At 35.5% G+C, this 19,046-nt stretch overlaps 1 protein-coding gene across 10 annotated transcripts in view; it reads left to right on the top strand.

Annotated features, from left to right (window-relative positions):
- VPS13B (vacuolar protein sorting 13 homolog B) overlaps positions 1–19,046 on the top strand; it is a 769,553-nt gene that overhangs the window by 30,728 nt on the left and 719,779 nt on the right. For all 10 annotated transcript variants that reach the window (XM_057531718.1, XM_057531717.1, XM_057531723.1 and 7 more), the window contains exon 4: positions 11,885–12,005. In XM_057531718.1, coding sequence (XP_057387701.1) covers positions 11,885–12,005 — 121 coding nt within the window. The remainder of the gene's footprint in view (positions 1–11,884; positions 12,006–19,046) is intronic.

Genomic DNA, 19,046 nt, shown 5'->3' with positions numbered 1-19,046 from the left:
TCGTTCTACTTTATTATTTCCAGGCTCTTTTTTTTCATGTCTAGACCTAATGGAGTCTTTTCCTGTCTCATGTTACTCAACATCCACTTATTCATTAACTCACTGTAATATGGCTTCTTCCCTCACCACTCTAATTGAACTATTCTTTCAAAGTTCTGTAGTCATCTATTTGTTAGTAGTCCTAGTAAATCTTAATTTTTGGTTTTCCAGTTTAAGATGATTGTAAATACTATAATATTCAGATTTGCCATCTTATTGGTGAAGAATTAAATTTGCCCACATTGTCCAAAAATGGAATAATTTTAAGGAGTGAATCTTGTTTGGTGTTGATGGTTATTTTGTACATCTGCATACACAGAGGTACTGATGATGATCAGCACTCCTTAGTTGTTGCACTATTCCCGAAGGCTAGGCTCACACCTCCAACACTGTTGCACTGTTTAGCTCAGGCATGTTTTACTGTTTGCCTCAACTTGTCTAAATATAAACTTCCCTCCAAGTTAGAGCTCATTCTCAGCTTTAGTTATCTTATTTAGTAGAACCATTATTTACCTCTGAATTGCATTTGTTTTATAGGGAAGATAGGAATTATCATTGTTGACTGTAAATAAAATGTTTCTAATATTTACAATGCAAATGCAATGCCAAGAAAAAGGGGGAAAATGTTATTTAGGGTCCTATTAAGTAGTTCAGATTAACAGAGGATTTTCCAATGCATCAAAGAAAAGCCAATAAGAGATTGGATATACCTTTAGGAAACAAAATATTATTATTCTTTTCTTATTTTTGAATGAGACAAACTTTAAACTGTTAAAGAGTATGTTTTCTGAAAAATAAGTTTATTTTATATATAAATTTTAATTTCTTAATAGATAAGAATATATTGTTGTCTTATAACAGTTAAAGTATTTAGATCTTTTCTTAACTATTGTTTAAAGTATCTGTGAATATGGATGGACATTCAAGTATAGAATAGATGTTAGGGGATTTCAACTACAAAATAAACAAGTGTTTCTTATTTAAACAGAGATATAGTAAACATCATGGCTCTTCAGGTTTTTTTCCTTTTTTTTTTTTTTTTTAAAACAGCACATTCATACTATAGCTCTACGGCCAAAGTCCCCTTCATAGCAAAAGTGAAATGAATCATTATAATCTGAATACTTAGCTAGTATAAAATTTTAAAATTCATACTATTGTTATAGTGTATAATTTAATTCTTTTAACCTTTACTTCAATTATTTAAAATCTCAATTGGCTTCATTAGTATTATTGAGACGCATTCATAGTACTATTGAGAAAATTCTACTGTGTTTTACTGAAAATTTATCTTGAAATGTATTCTTTTCTTCTTATGTACTGAATGCTCCTGGGTTTCTCTTTTTTTGGATTTATATATGATTAGAAGATGTTTCTAGTTTTTTCCCCACACTTATGTATCTTTTTCCCCAAGTTAGTTTTAGATCCTATTTTCTTTATCACGTTGGCCAAATTTTAACTTTTACTTTTGCATATGTTTAGAATGTGCCGTTTTGATATATTTTTTTTTTCGGAAATGTTATATTTTTCTTTTCCTTTGGTCTGTAGAATCTTCTTCAGCCTATTTTCTTACTGAAAATTACTTTCCTTTCTCTTATTAAAGCTTTATTGTTTCATTAGAAATTAGTTAAAAGGATAACAGTAGAAATGCCTTGTCTTCTTGGCAGTACTATAGCCAAGCAAAAATTTTATGCTTTTCCCCCTGGGCTATTTTATAAGATTCCCTCGTAATTTAGATATATTTGTGGTCTGATGTTTCTTGCCTTATAAAACAATGAAAACACTGGGTTGCAAAGCAATTTCAGGTTGAATAATTGTTTATCCTGTACGTTTTTATTAAGGCAAATGTTTTAAAGCGGGAGTCATGAAACTATGGCCCATGGGCCTACTGCCTGTTTTTATAAGTAAGGGTTTTTTGAAACACAGCTAAGTATTGTCTGTGGCTGTTTTATTTTATTTTATTTATTTTTTATCAAAATATAGTTGACATACAACATTATGTTAGTTTCAGGTGTACTACTCAGTGATTTGATAATTGTATACATTAGGAAATGATCATCACTATAAGTTTAGTGTTGATCTGTCCCCATACAAAGTTATTACAGAACTATCGACCATATTCTTTATGCTGCATATTACATCCCCATGGCTTATTTATTTTATAACTGGGGGTTTGTACCTCTTAATCCCCTTCCCCTATTTTGCCCAACCCCTCACCTTCCTCCCCTTTGGCAACCACCCATTTGTTTTCAGTATCTATGAGTCTGTTTAGGTTTTGTTTTGTTTTTTAGATTAAGTGAGATCATGTGGTATTTGTTTTCTTTGTCTGACTTATTTCACTTGTGTCATACACTCTAGATCTATCCATGTTATAGCAAGTGGCAAGATTTCATTTTTTTAATGGCTGAGTAATATTCCACTGTGTGTGTGTGTGTGTGTGTGTGTGTGTGTGTGTGTGTGTGTGTACACACACACACACACCCCCCACATCTTCTTTATCCATTCATCTATCGATAGACATTTAGGTTGCTTCCATATCTTGGCTATTGTGAATAATGCTCCAGTTAATATTGGGGTGCATATATCTTTTCAAATTAGTGTTTTTGTTTGCTTCAGGCAAATACTCAGTATTGAAATTGCTAGATTATATGGTAGTTTTATTTTAGATTTTTTGAGGAACCTCCATACTGTTTTACATTGTGACTGCACCAATTTACAATCCCATCAACAGTGCACAAGGACTCCCTTTTCTCCACATCCTCACCAACACTTGTTACTTGTTGTCTTTTTGATGATAGTCATTTTGACAGGTATGAGGTGCTATCTCATTGTAGTTTTGATTTGCATTTCCCTGATGATTACTGATGTTGATGAAGAGCCCGCTTTTCCCGATTTTATAGTCTTGCCTCCTGTGTCATAGATTAATTGACCATATAAATGTGGGTTTATTTTTGTGCTCTCTATTCCATTGACCTAAGTGTCTGTTTTCTGTGCCAGTGCCATACTGTTTGGATTACTGAAGCTTTGCAGTATAGTTTGAAACCGGGGAGTATGATACCTCCAGCTTTGTTCTTCCCTCTCAAGACTGTTTTGGCTATTCGAGGTTTTTTGTGTTTCCATACAAATTTTAGATTTATTTATTCTAGTTCTGTGAAAAATGCTATTGGTATTTTGATAGGGATTGCACTGAAAGACACACAGAAAAAAACTTTTGTCCCAGTATCACTGATGAACGTGGATGCAAAATCCCCAACAAAATATTAGCCAACCAAATTCAACAATACATTAAAAGGATCACACAACATGATCAAGTTGGATTTATCTCAGGGATGCAAGGATGGTTTGATATCCACAAGTCCATCAGTGTGACACATCACATTAACACATTGAAGAATAAAGACCATATGATCATCTCAATAGATACAGAAAAAACTTTTGACAAAATTCAACATTCATTAATGATAAAAGCACTCAACAAAATGGGTATAGAGGGAGTGTACCTCAACATAATAAAGGCCATATATGACATACCCACAGCCAACACCATACTCAGTGGTGAAAAGCTGAAATCATTTCCTCTAAGATCAGGAACAAGGCAAAGATGCCCACTCTCATCACTTTTATTCAACATAATATTGGAAGTTCAAGCCATAGCAATCAGACAAGAAGAAGAAATAAACGGAATCAAAATTGGAAAGGAAGAAATAAACCTGTCACTGTTTGCAGGTGACATGATATTATAGGTAAAGAATTCTAAAGAGTCCACCAGATGGTTATTAGAACTAATAAATGAATTCAGTAAAGTTGCAGGTTACAAACTTAATATACAAAAACCTGTTTGTTTCTGTAGACTAATAATGAACTATCATAGAAATGAAGAAAAGAAACCCACTTACAACCGTGTCAAAAGGAATAAAATACCTAGGAATAAATCTAACCAAGGAGGTAAAAGAGTTATACTCTGAAAGCTATATGGCATTGATGAAAGAAATAAAGGTGACACAAATGGCAAGAGATACTGTCCTCATGGTTTGGAAGAATTAATATTGTTAAAATGACCATACTAACCAAGACAATTTACAGATTCAGTGCAATCCCTGTCTATGGCTGTTTTCATGTTTCAGTGGGCAGTGACAGAATTGAGTAGCTGGGTCAGAGTCTATATGGCTTTGAAGCCTAAAATATATCTGGCTTTTTACAGAAAAAGCTTGCCTACCCTGTTTTTTTTTTTTTTTTTTTTTTAATTATTTATTTATTTATTTATGGCTGTGCTGGGTCTTCGTTTCTGTGCGAGGGCTTTCTCTAGTTGCGGCAAGCGGTGGCCACTCTTCATTGCGGACCTACCCTGTTTTAAAGTATATGATCATTTTAAAATTGACATTTAATTTCATTAAAATTAAAAGCAGAAAATAAAAGTCGCCTTTTCTAGATTGATTATTATGATAGGAATTTGTATGTTGGTGGTTACTAAATTTAGAGAGCCCACAGACATATATGTTAAGGAAGGAGTTGACGTTTTCAATGTGGACAGTATAGTTATGGTGTATATTTATATTATCTTTATGTTGAAAATTATGATTTAGAAAGGTTGATCTTTATTTAGTGTTAAATTACTAGATACTTTAAGTAATAACAAAATAATTTGAGCACTTAAATAAATGGAGTCTTCCTGAAAAAAAAAGTTAATAATGAATGATTAGAAATTAAATTATTAGAATATGTGTGTGTGTGTGTATTTGTGTGTGTGTTTTCATGTGTAGTGTGAGGTGGGAATGTGGCTAACCAGTTCTCCCTGTACCATTTGAGTGGTCTCTCTTTTCCACTGATTTATAATGCCACTTCTATGGTATTTCAAGTACTCATATCTATCTGGATCCGTTTCTGGACTCTCTTCCTTCTCTTTTTTTTTTTTTTGTTGTTGATTAAATTTTTATAATTCTATAATAAATCATGCTGAAGGAGGGGCAGTCTCCCCACTGTCTTTATGTGTTGTGTGTGTATTTTGGTATTTATTCATTCATATCTCTCTGTGAGGATCTTAATACATCTATTTTAAAATCTTTTAAGCATGTTTCAGAAGATTAATTTTATTGTGACTGAATTTCATTGATTTCTTTAGCTATGTTGGCAAAGCATAGTGGTTTGTAAGGTAATTTTGAATAGGAGATCACTATGTCTTTATTTTACCATCTTTTCTTTCTCAACCCTTCCTTTTTTTTGCTCATCCCTTCTAGTCTAGTAGACCATTTACTTCCTCTGGTCTCTAGTCTAGAGCCAGTTCTCATCTTGGCAGTTCAGGGCTCCTGCAGTGTTGATATGGGGTGATGTAGAGTTACTTGTCTCAATTCTCATTTGCAAGGTTTTATCCCTCTGACTCCCTTGCAGTGCAGCTTCATATGAAGTTCTGGGCAGTAGCTGGCAGTAGTTCTTTTCAGCCTCCTTGAAGAGTTGGGAGTTTCACTACATTACTGATTTCAGGTGCTGAGCCTGGTAATGGTCTCCTGCCTTACATAGACCAGTTTCAGTCCTCTTTATTGCCCACCTGCCTTTGCCAGTTTTTGCACCTTGAGCCAAGCGAAAATTTTCTTTTTTTACTTTATTGTTAGCATTACCCCCATCCAGTGTTTCCTGTTATCTAGTCTTCCATATTTTCAGAAGCATAAATCCTTACCTTTCTTTTTTACTGGAAATATGGTAACTTCAAATAGCACTTGTATTTGAATGAGTCCCGAATCTTTGTCTAACTGATTACTATTTTGATCTTTACTAGTAGATGTTTGGTTCCCTTGTGGACATATATATAGGTGTGAAGTGCCTTCACTGGAGATGCCACATATCTAAAATTGAATCTGCTATTTTACTTTAAAAATTAGATTAAAAAGTCAATTGGTTATTTTTGGGTAGTCTGGAGCTTAGAGTCTGTCCAGTACAATTCAAGGTCAAGCATCTCTCTTTCTACCCTGAAGTTTTAAAAGCTCATTATAGTGTCATTTTGCAAAATTAGAGCAGATATAAAGAGTCTTAGGAGACTGAGAAAATGGTGGCTACATTGACTGAATTAGGATGTAAAGGACAGGGCTTTTTTATTTTTTCTTTTTTCAGGAATGGGGGTTAGGGGAAAGGAACAGAGTCTGTTGTGGAGTTCATGAGTTTTGTTTTAACACTGAGTTTGAGGTGCTAGCATTTACAAAAATTCTCATTTCTACTTCCTGTATCATTTAATTTCTAAACTTTTATAATAACCTATTAATAGTATCTCTTATTTTGCTTTTCATCATATTACCAGGAGATTCTTCTTCCTGAAGTACTTTATCTTGTTAATATCCTACTCATAAGTTTCATTGACTTGCCAGTATGTAGAATAAAGCTTAAATTTTTTGGACTGATACTCATGTTAGAGACCATTTGCTCTAGCTTCTTTTTACAGCCTAATATTTCATTTCTCTCTATTTTACCTAAATTGGACTACTTATTCTCTTTTCAGTGACACGTGTGCTTTCTTCTTTCCTCCTTTTTTTTTTTTGTTCAACCTCCCTCTTTTTTTTTTTTTTTGCAGGGCCCAGTCTTTTCAAACCATGTCCTTTGTGATGTTTTCCTGCCTACTGTAGCTCACTGTGATCTCTCCCTTCTCAGGATATATGGCGCTTAGTACTCTATGTTTAGTTGGCCTTCTCTCATCTGGAGGCAGTAGAGCAATGTAGGTAGGATTGTGCCATTTAGTAGCAGTGTGATTTTGACCCATTTAATCTCTTTATGCCTCGTGTCTTCATCTTTAAATGGGGATCTTCTTTTATGGGGAATAGTGTCTACTTCATAGAGTTGTTCAGAGAATTAAGCGATGTGAATGTAATGTCAGTAGTACATGACCCATTGGAAGTGCCATAAAAAATTGTTTTTCTGTGTCTCTTTTCCTCTCTGCCTGCCATTCTTCTTTCTTCCCTTTCTCTCTGCTTTCCTTTCATCAGTAATAATGCGAGGGACTTTTCTATCAGATGTATCTGGGCATTCATCCCAGCTCTTTTACTTCGTATCTTTTTGACCTTAGAACCTCTTAAGCCCTAATTTCCTCCTCCTCCTTAAAGTTCTGGCACATATAAATGCTCAATAAATTTCACTGTTTTTTTGGTGTGTGTGTGACATATGTAATAGCTGACTAACTTGAATTGCTCTTAACCTTTTTATGCATATAAGTATTGTTCCTCAAGTAGGTAAGGTAAAGCTACCAGAATAAGGGTACCATCTATTTGTACTCCCTATTTTCTCTCAAAATGCCTGACACATACTTTTTTTTTAAAAAAAAATCAGGTGTTCCTTGAGGAAAGTTACACATATAAGAAAACAAAGTGCAGTTTTATTAATCGGTTCACACACCCAGTCCCCCTGCAGTGAATTTTGGTAAATATTAGATGGTAGAATGTGGCTTAGGCCAGAATGCCTCTGTATATACTTTTGTTCTCTCCTTCCTTAATTTCTGCCCATTTCACCTTCCAAATCTAAGGGTGGGTCTAACCACTTCAATCCAGTGGTTTAAAAACAGGGAAGGAGAGGTTGGCAATTATGATATATACCTACTGATATGAAGGAAAGGGGTGTCATAGGCAATAATGAAGAACAAATTTTTTCTAACATATGGTGCTATTAACCAGCATAGTTTGATTGTTCTCTGGCTGGGCAGTATCCTGGGTTAGGTGGCTAGCTGTGGGTGTGAAAAGAAGGCAGAGGAGAGATGGCTAGTGATTGCATCATCTGGGGAACATGGCTCTGGTCCTGTTACTGAGTAACATGGATCTCAGGGATAGAAGAGTGACTCCATCACACAGGTGTTTACAGTTAGTACAGTGATCTCTTTCCTTATTAAAATGTAGCCTAATACATCTTAGTGTATGCTAAGCTTTGGCCTGTCAGGTTAACTATTCCTGCATTTGGGAGGTTCAAGTAAAAGAATGCAAGGGAGCATAAGCTCTCTTTTCTTCTTCCCCAGCCTATCATAGTCCCTCATCCTCACCCTTGATGGGAGAGAAGATGGAAGCAGCCTCCTCTGAGGGCTTAAGCTGATGTGTGAAGAGGTTGGGGGCATACACTCCTTTACTGGAGTGGCTTGGCATTTTTTTTTTATGGCTAAAATTAAGTTTATTAATATTGCTGTCAGGGTAGAGGGGTTCCAGAGATTCTCATTTTTACCACAAAAGGTAGTGTTTTGTTTTTTTCTGGCTCACTCTCCAGTTGTACCTCTGCGTTGCTGACTTGACTTGGCTCTCTGACTCTCCGAAGTAGAGTTACCTTTAGAGATTCTTTATTGCATCTATTGCCGTTACACCTGCTTCTGGAGGGGATAGAGGTGAATGTCTCCAAGGGCTTTGTAGCGGTTCATTTCCAAGGCCCTCACACTCTGTTCAGGAGCTTTTGGTGACCAGAGCTTCCAGGTGAACCTTAGTCCTTCTCTGCTTGCCAGGTTTGGTGCCACAAGGCTGAAGAGCATAAGGCACATCGCTTCTTCTGTCTCTCGTTTTCTCCTTCTTCAACTCTTTCTTACTTTTAACCTTTGTTTTTAAACAAGGACTTTGAACGATTCAGTCACCTGTTTTAAGTTTTGTCCTCAACCTTATTCATACTATTGTGAATCTGGGAGCTGATGGTTTTCCAGTTTTAGTTGACTAGCCCTGTGAGGGCTCAGGTGAAAAGTATGTAACATGATCCCATGATCAGTCATTATGAAAGTAATGGGTCTGTTTACATACAGTGTTTGCCACGTTTTCCCTCTGTTAGGAGCTTTTGTAAGGAAATGACATTCTTGCTTGTTTCATGAGGAGCAAAGGGCAGTATTTTCAGAAATAGCTATGTGGTCCCCAAGAGACAACATTCTTTTGCCATGAAATCTACTTACCAGGCATTTTGGAAAAATTGCATCCTAAATCAGAAAAATATAACTGTAATGTGTTTGGGGTTAAAAATTATCTCAAAACATTTTAGCTGGTATTTTTGAGAACAGAGTTTCTTTTATTAGAAATTAGAGGCTTTCAATGAATTAAAATGTGTAATAGTCCAAAGTGATGCATACTGGTTGAAAGCAGATGATGAACTCAAACTAATGGTGGAAATAATTCCCGTTTGAATAGTAAATATTATAACTGTTGTTTTGCTTTATTTTTTTAAATTTAATTTAGTTGGGGCAGGATTTGAATGGAAGCTCACTTAATTGATGCAATTAAAATGTAATTGAAATGAAAACAAGTCAAAATTATCAAAAGGATTATTTTCTAATTATAATACATATGCAACCATAATTTCCTAACCAGAATTAAGAAAGAAATGTTTGCACATTTGGTAATGTTTGTTTCATAGTACATATTCCTATGGGTACCATGATTAATGCCCATTTTTAAGGCACACTGAAATTTCAAGTTTATTAAAATTTTTGTTTAAGCAAATAAAGTTATTTAGTTTGTTTTTCTTTTAAATGATAAAAATGTGTAGTTTGTAGGGAACTTTATTCAGTTCTTTTTTTAAAACTATTTGAAAACTCATATTTAGTCTATGCACTTTACCCTTTTTTGCTGCTAATAACTTTTTAAAAATAAAATAACTTGTTCTTTCTTTTGCTTTAAAATGTTTGTCATCTCGTGTATGCCAGATTTATTGGACTGCAGTAGTTTTAGTGCATTTTGGCTGGAATGTTTATTATGACATCACTATAATCTATATACAGTATGTGATTTCAGATGGTTTCAGTGTTAAATATTTTCATAATTATGCTACTTTTGGCAGTTCACTTGGAACTTTTTCACATCTCTTTAATGAATATGTTTTACTTCTGGGCTTTTGAGACAACCATATGTTTCAAAAATTAATAGTGTGCTTTTAATGTTAACATTGTGCAGAAGTGTATGACTACAGACATTTTTAAGGATCTAAGTTGAACTAAAAGTAATTACAGTAAGGTCTTATTCACAGTAGTAGTCTTTTAGTATTTGGAGACTATAACATCCCCCAAAATAACAGAAGATGTCATTATAAAGATTGAATAGTGAAGCTCTTTTGTGGAATGAAATGCTGTGAAGTTTGTTTTTTATTAACTTAAACATAAGTTCATGTAAAAATTTCCTTTATTGTTTGTTACAGTAAATTTTTAACTTTTTGTTGTAATGAAGTTTCAAACAGAAATTTTTTCTTTTGCTAATATATCACACTAGCATCTGAAGCCATGCTATGTTGTAAAAGATTCATCTTTTATTATTGTATAATCCTCTTAGTGTGGTAGTGAATAAGAATTTTTGTGTCCTAAAGGAGGTCCTATCATTGTTCTTATTTGCCTCTAGTACCCTATTAGAATGGTAAATTTAGTGGGTATCCTTCTTTTTGTTCTTGAAATTTTCTCTTCAAATATATAAAAGAGAAAAACTAAATTTATCACGATTCTTTGAAGCATTATGAAATAGTTTTATTGTTGATTAATGAATTGATGGTGCACAGTACACCATCTGTTTCCCTTTGTGTTGGAGAGATGTTTGATCTCTGCCTCCTCATATGCATCTCTCATTCAAGCAGAATGTGCTCTTTTATCCCCCCAAAAGGAATAAGATGATGTCAGATGCTTTTACCTCGTTTTACTACCTCATCTATTTCCTCCTTGTAATATCCATCTTCTTGAAAGAGCAATCTATGTTTATTTTTTCCATCTTAACTTGTTATTCACCCTTTGAACTACTCTTTTACTTCTTCCACTCCTGTCCCTCTACTGCAATTACTAAATGTCCTTTTTTTTTTTTCCTTTGGTTATTGGCACCCCCCTGTCCTAATTACCAAATTTTAAGTGTTAACATCTCTGTGGTTCTTAATGTGACCTCATTTTTATTGAACTGGTCTATGCCTTTAGCTTCTGGTATTGTTCTCCCATCTTAAACATTGTATACTGTCGCTTTTTTTTGACTAATCATTATTCTTGCATGTGCTGTTTATAGTTTCCCCCCTATTTAGCCTCCAATCTTAACCTAAAACATTCCTACACTCAGTTTCAACAGCCTCATCTCTCTAGTTCTTCCAAATAGAATGACTCTTTGTGTTCCTATTACTTGAAAACAAACAAAAAAGTACTCTTGTAGACTGGTTATATATGTTTTAAATAGATCCTGAAATCTTTGAGAACAGATATTGTATCTAATTTGCCTTTGTAAATCCAGCAATTAACACATAAAAACATTATATAAATGTTTGTTGAATCAAGTCAAGAAAAGAGTACTCATTTGCATTGTATAAATTTCAAAAATATGTATGAGTTTTTTGAAGTTTTTATGTTATCCATATCAAAACCCAGTTAAACCTTATATCTAATCTGAACAATATTCAATTCAGTGAACAGTGTTAAATAGGATGCCAAGAATTCTGAGGATGATTAAGATTAATCATTAAAGGTGATTAAAAAGACAGCTTGGATTCTTAATTTAACTCACAAAATAGTGAGGGTCTTAACATATAAACAAATAGGGGAATATTAAGACCCTTTACATTTATTTTGCATTTTCAAATGGAAAATGTTTAAAAGCTTCCATTGAATTGTCTTCTTTTGCTAAAACCATATGTAAGAATTTTTTTTGACATTATCAAGTGGTTTCTTTTGATACCAACTAAAGAAATAGACAATTTATGATTTTAAACTACTACTTATTTTTAAAATGGTGTTTAAGAATGCAAATTATGAAAAATTTTGGTTACATAGATTTTTAGAGCTAAAAAAAAAAAACCTGAAGAGTCTATCTTATCACATTTTAGTAACCTGCATACATTCAACAAAACTTTTTAAAATTCTTGAATGGTGACTGATAATTTTCTTTCTTCAAAATAAAAATAGGATGACCATGAAAGCTGTGGTTCTAATTCTACCAACCGTAGTACTACTGAGAACACAAAATCATCAGTAAAACCCCGAAGAATGCAGCAGGCTGCTCCCACAGATCCTGATTTGCCACCAGGTAACTTCTTTTTTATTTTTAATTTTGGTTTATTTTTGGCTGCGTTGGGTCTTTGTTGCTGTGCGTGCGCTTCTCATTGCCGTGGCTTCTCTTGTTGTGGAGCATGGGCTCTAGGCGCACGGGTTTCAGTAGTTGCAGCACGTGGGCTCAGTAGTTGCGTCATGCAGGCTTCAGTAGGTGTGACGCACAGGCTTAGTTGCTCCATGGCATGTGGGATCTTCCTGGACCAGGGCTCGAACCCGTGTCCCCTGCATTGGCAGGCGGATTCTTAACCACTGCACCACAAGGGAAGTCCCGCCACCAGGTAACTTCTAAGGGCATTGATAAAACCAAAATTTTGATTGTTATTAATCATTGTTGTAGCCCTTTGTAGAATATATATTTTCCATATTTTTTAGTGTCATAAAGTATTTAAAATATATGTACATTTGCTGCATGACATCAGAACAGATTGAAAGACATTTGTGAGGGCTCTGGACTCATTCAAATTTTAATGCTCTTTTGCCCTAGGTTTATTCCTTAAGTTTCTTCCTTTCTTTGTTTTTTCTATTTACTCCTTTATTTAAGATTAAAAGGTGGGTGACTGAATGACAGTTACTTGAATATATTTTTGTCTTAAAATTTACTCATCTGTAAGTATAGGAATCACTGATCTAAACAACAAAATAACACAGATCATTTCAGACAGCTTCCAATCTCCAGATTAAAAGCTTCATCACTTCAATTATATATATAATTCCTTTCATTTCTTTTCTCATAGATTCTAATCATCTCTTGAGGATGATTAAAGGACAAATCCCAATAATTAATACATTGTTCTTACTTTGCTGCTGTTTGTCCCTATGCATGTGATCATATATCAGGACCCCTTCCCTTAAATTTTTCCTAGATTAAAGGTCAGGAATCAAATACATCTTCATGGAACACTAGTGCACATCTGATGCTTTTAACAGCGTTTCACATTAAATAAAAAGGAGACATATTGTTCTGGGTAAGATAAGCACTCATTACATCATTAAGTTAAACAATAGTCTTATCATGGTATAAAAAGTTCCCAGATAGCACAGGGAGATGAGCTCGGTGCTTTGTGACCACCTAGAGGGGTGGGATAGGGAGGGTGGGAGGGAGGGAGATGCAAGAGGGAAGAGATATGGGAACATAGTATATGTATAACTGATTCACTTTGTTATAAAGCAGAAACTAACACACCATTGTAAAGCAATTATACTCCAATAAAGATGTTAAAAAAAAAAAGTTCCCAGAAATTTAAGTTAGCTCTGTATTGCTTGAAATGTTTGTATAATAGTTACAGTCTTTTCCATGTGGCGATTTTGCAGAGCGAAGTGTCAGTGCAGGTATTTCATTCTTTTTCTGTTTCTGTTTGTTTCTTCATTACACTCACAATCTTATAGTTATTTATTGTCATCAGGGAAACAGAGAAGAGGGATGGAAGTCAGCTCTTCTTGGGGACTCAGGACTTTCTTCCTTAGTTATATTAGTTCCAGTACCTAAAAGGTGGATCCCAATCCTGTTTTCAACAGAGAACTCTGAAAATATGCTAATTTATCTGATGCAAAATCAACACCTAAGGAGACCCAAATCTTTTTTTACATTTTAAGATGATAACTGGGAATTTTTAAAAAAAATTTTTATTGGAGTATATAGTTGCTTTCTTACATGCTCTCCAAGCAAAGACTTGCCTCTGACTCTACTTATAGTCTCTTTGTTCCTCTTGCTTCTTGATAAACAAAGGAAACTGAAATTTTTATTTATCTGGAGGAGTAGTGGCTTACAAATAACAGTTCCTTGATAAATGTTTAATGAAGGAAAAAAACCAATAATTGTTACGTGTCAGCTCTGTGGCCAAAGTGCATTGCTGCCTTTTTACAGTTAATAGTTATCAGTCACTTCTCTTTCGATTTTATTTATCAGTTACTTCTTTTTTTTGAGGTATAGCTGACATTGGTATACACTTGTTTTCTGCCCCAAAGGTTTGTAAGCTGGTTTCAACCTAAGTTCAACTCAATTTCAAAACTGTTAATTTTTGACGGTCTTCTGGCACCATCTACTTTGCTTGTAAGAGGTTGCCATTAGGTACATCATTTCATAGCCCTCCTCCCTCAAATATAGGTTCTAAATTACATTTGAATGGAACATATTTAACTGGTGTTATAGTGATGTTAATGCTGATGCTTTGTGTTCTTAAGAACTTTACCTAACAGATCTCAGTATTCTCTCTGGCCTTAGAATAAATAGATTAATTGCTATGGCTGGAGAAGGTGCCAGAAGAAGTTATTTTACTTCTGAATGTTTCTAATTCTACTTAGAGTAGTTATGATGGTTAAAGAGCTTTCTAAATTCTTTTCATAATTATTAACTCCTTGGGAGAAATCCCTGGTGAATATAATTAAACTGTAAATTAAACTATAGCTTATTCTTATTTATGAAATGGGCAACCCCTTTACCCTCCAAATTTCTGACTACATATCCCCTTAAAACTTCCTAAGCCAGCTCATTGTATACAACTCTCTCCATCAATATCCTGGCAAAGAATAATCAGTTTTAGGTTTAACTGTTGAGTCTTATTACATTTTTTTTTTCTTTTAAGAAAGAACTTGTTTAAGAAAAATTTAAGCTTTTGTCAGTTGTTGATTTCACAGATTAAACATCTTCTGTGGGCTAACTTGCATGTACTCAAAACAGGTCCCAGACTTTTAATGATTCTTTAGAGACTGTATTGGAATTGATACTGATATTCAGGATTGGGAGAACTGACCTATTTTTAGGAGCATAAAACATAAAAATAAACATAACATAAAACATCCTATTTTTAGTGGCATAAAACAGAGCTGTGTTCTACTGAACTACTTGAGGTAGCTTTTGGATTAACAGGTGCTTTTCTGCCTTACCTAACAGGACTCATATCCTCTTTTATGCTGTGACAAAAATCACAGTTAAAGGAGTTGCTTTAGGAAGTAACTGAACTTGATGGACAATTACCGGAAGGCAGAGCAGCTAAACTTAATATTGCCAAAGGAAAAAAAAGGGATAATTTGACAGTCCAGTTGGATAATGGTAAATCATTTTATTTCAAGATTAACTCATATGGTTATTTGAGGACTCATTTCTGGCAATGTTATCTTACCTGGAAAGAACCTATATTAAGGTTCTTTCATGGTAGAGATGAATTCCCGTTCTCAAAATTTTCTAGGGCAAAGTTATCTCTTCCAGCATCTGTGGTTATAATTTTGGAGTTCAAACATTTACATAGATTCAGAGATACTTTTTGAGAAAAGTTTTGGTGTTGCGAATAGTTGTTTGTCCTATATCTTGAAGGATGGGCACCCCTCTAATAGGAAAGAAACACAAGTCGATATCTCATATTTTCTTTGCAATTTCTGGTCTTGTTATCTGGAACAGTCTCTTTTAGATTATGCATCCTGACCACTGAGTGCATTGTGAAAGCAATTTAGTGGGTCATGGCAAGCATTTAAAAAATATGTAGCATAGAATAGAAAACCACATAATGTGGGGCATGTAGCAAAGGTTAATCATATTTCAAGAAACTTATGCGTATATGTGTGCTTTGCTGGGTTATGATGTAATATTTCTTACTGGGAGAGAGGTCAAAAGAGTTTGAATCTGACTGATTTGAACCATACACATTTTCTTTCAGTTAATGATATATAGGCCAGAACCTTCAATTACTTTTAATAACAGTTTTGAATTGTGGGCCTAGGATACTCAGTAAGATATGTTGACAATTCCTGTTTAGAGAGAAAGTTTAAGGATGTTTCATTGATTTCTTTCTTCATTCATGCTTTCCTCAGTATTCTCTGTACTTTATCTAGCTTAGAAGTGAGATTACTTCTAAGCTACATACCTGGATTATTTAGTCCTATGCTCTCTGAAGTGTACAACCTTTGGTTTTGTTGAAGGTCATTGTAAGAAGCCAGCCTTTTGTGGGCTGCTTCTGCATTTTCTCTAAAATGGCTTTAAGGGTATTGTCCTTTAATTTATTCAGGAACTCTTAATTAACGGATATGTTTTTTCTTGTTAAATATTTTTTCATTAAAGATTTTTTCTACTTATTTGCTAGGAAGCTCAGATAAATTTTGTGTTCTAATGCATAGCTTCCTCTTTCTTGATTTTGTCATGTAATTATCTCTTCCCTTTTTTTCTCCTTACCCTTTTACTCAGAATATATGTATTGGGTTGGCCAAAAAGTTACTTTGGTTTTTAAGCAAAAATAAATGACACATTTTTCATTTTCACCAAGTACTTTATTGACCAGCGTATTCACAGTTTTGTTCCACTACATTCTGCCATTTTCCAGGCCACTTCATAATTCCATCTTCCCTAAACTTTTTATCTTTTTGAGCAAAGAACAGTCTTCTAGGGAATTGAAATTTTTTCCATTAAGAGAATTTTATAAAGCCCGAAATGAATGGAAATCCGAAGGTGCAATGTCTGGTGAATATGGTGGATGAATCAGAACTTCCCAGCTAAGCTGTAACAGTTTTAGTCTGGTCATCAAAGAAACACGCGGTCTTGCGTTATCCTAATGGAAGATTATGCATTTTCTGTTGACTAATTCCGGATGCTTTTCATCGAGTGCTGCTTTCAGTTGGTCTAATTGGGACCAGTACTTGTTGGAATTAACTGTTTGGTTTTCCGGAAGGAGCTCATAATAGAGGAGCTTCCAATCCCACCATATACACAACATCACCTTCTTTGGATGAAGACTGGCCTTTGGTGTGGTTGGTGGTGGTTCATTTTTCTTGCCCCATGATCTCTTCCGTTCCACATTATTGTACAGTATTCACTTTTCATTGATTGCCACAATTTGTTTTAAAAACGGAACGTTTTCGTTACGTTTCAGTAGAGAATCACATGTGGAAATATGGTCAAGAAGGTTTTTTTCATGCTCTCACTCCCTCTTGCGAGAACACCAGAATCACAGCTAGCTGCTGGACAGTCATCGATAGGAAGACACTGGAACTCACCAAAAAAGATACCCCACATCCAAAGACAAAGGAGAAGCCACGGTGAGACGGTAGGAGGGGTGCAATCACAGTAAAATCAAAGCCCATAACTGCTGGGTGGGTGACTCACAGACTGGAGAACACTTATACCACAGAAGTCCACCCACTGGAATGAAGGTTCTGAGCCTCACGTCAGGATTCCCAACCTGGGGGTCTGGCGACGGGAGGAGGAATTCCTAGAGAATCAGACTTTGAAGGCTAGTGGGATTTGATTGCAGGACTTTGACAGGACTGGGGGAAAACAGAGACTCCACTCTTGGAGGGCACACACAAAGTTGTGTGCGCATCGGGACCCACAGGAAGGAGCAGTGACCCCAGGGGAGTCTGAACCAGACCTACCTGCTAGTGTTGGAGGGTCTCCTGCGGAGGCAGTGGGTGGCTGTGTCTCACCGTGAGGACAAGGACACTGGCAGCAGAAGTCCTGGGAAGTACTCCTTGGTGTGAGCTCTCCCAGAGTCCGCCATTAGCCCTACCAAAGAGCCCCAATAGGTTCCAGTGTTGGGTCGCCTCAGGCCACACAACCAACAGGGAGGGAACCCAGCCCCACCCATCAGCAGACAAGCGGATTAAAGTTTCACTGAGCTCTGCCCACCAGAGCAACAGCCAGCTCTACCCACCACCAGTCTCTCCCATCAGGAAACTTGCACAAGCCTCTTAGAGAGCCTCATCCACCAGAGGGCAGAAAGCAGAAGCAAGAAGAACTACAATCCTGCAGCCTGTGGAACAAAAACCACATTCACAGAAAGATAGACAAGATGAAAAGGCAGAGGGCTATGTACCAGATGAAGGAACAAGATAAAACCCAAGAAAAACAACTAAATGAAGTGGAGATAGGCAACTTTCCAGAAAAAGAATTCAGAATAACGATAGTGAACATGATCCAGGACCTCAGAAAAAGAATGGAGGCAAAGATCGAGAAGATGTAAGAAGTGTTTAACAAAGATCTAGAAGAATTAAAGAACAAACAAACAGAGATGAACAATACAATAACTGAAATGAAAAATACACTAGAAGGAACCAATAGCAGAATAACTGAGGCAGAAGAACGGATAAGTGACCTGGAAGACAGAATGGTGGAGTTCACTGCCGTGGAAGAGAATAAAGAAAAAAGAATGAAAAGAAGACAGCCTAAGAGACCTCTGGGACAATGTTAAATGCAACAACATTCGCATTATAGGGGTCCCAGAAGGAGAAGAGAGAGAGAAAGGACCAGAGAAAATATTTGAAGAGATTATAGTCGAAAAATTCCCTAACGTGGGAAAGGAAATAGCCATCCAAGTCCAGGAAGCACAGAGAGTCCCGTACAGGATAAACCCAAGTAGAAACATGCCGAGACACATAATAATCAAATTGGCAAAAAATAAAGACAAAGAAAAATTATTGAAAGCAGCAAGGGAAATACAACAAATAACATACAAGGGAACTCCCATAAGGTTAACAGCTGATTTCTCAGCAGAAACTCTACAAGCCAGAAGGTAGTGGCATGATATGCTTAAAGTGATGAAAGGGAAGAACTTACAACCAAGATTACTCTACCCGGCAAGGACTTCATTCAGATTTTGATGGAGAAATCAAAAGCTTTACAGAGAAGCAAAAGCTAAGAGAATTCAGCACCACAAAACCAGCTCTACAACAAATGCTAAAGGACCTTCTTTAAGTGGGAAACACAAGAGAAGAAAAGGACCTACAAAAACAAACCCCCCAAAATTAAGAAAGTGGTAATAGGAACATACATATCGATAATTACCTTAAACGTGAATGGATTAAATGCTCCAACCAAAAGACACAGGCTTGCTGAATGGATACAAAAACGAGACCCATATTTAGGCTGTCTACAAGAGACCCACTTCAGACCTAGGGACACATACAGACTGAAAGTGAGGGGATGGAAAAAGATATTCCATGCAAATGGAAATCAAAAGAAAGCTGGAAGAGCAATACTCATATCAGATAAAATAGACTTTAAAATAAAGAATGTTACCAGAGACAAGGAAGG

This window comes from Balaenoptera acutorostrata, chromosome 17, assembly GCF_949987535.1.
Source record: "Balaenoptera acutorostrata chromosome 17, mBalAcu1.1, whole genome shotgun sequence".
Lineage (NCBI taxonomy): Eukaryota > Metazoa > Chordata > Mammalia > Artiodactyla > Balaenopteridae > Balaenoptera > Balaenoptera acutorostrata.
The sequence above is the reverse complement of the archived record's forward strand: the minus strand, read 5'-3'. Positions and strand labels throughout refer to the sequence as shown.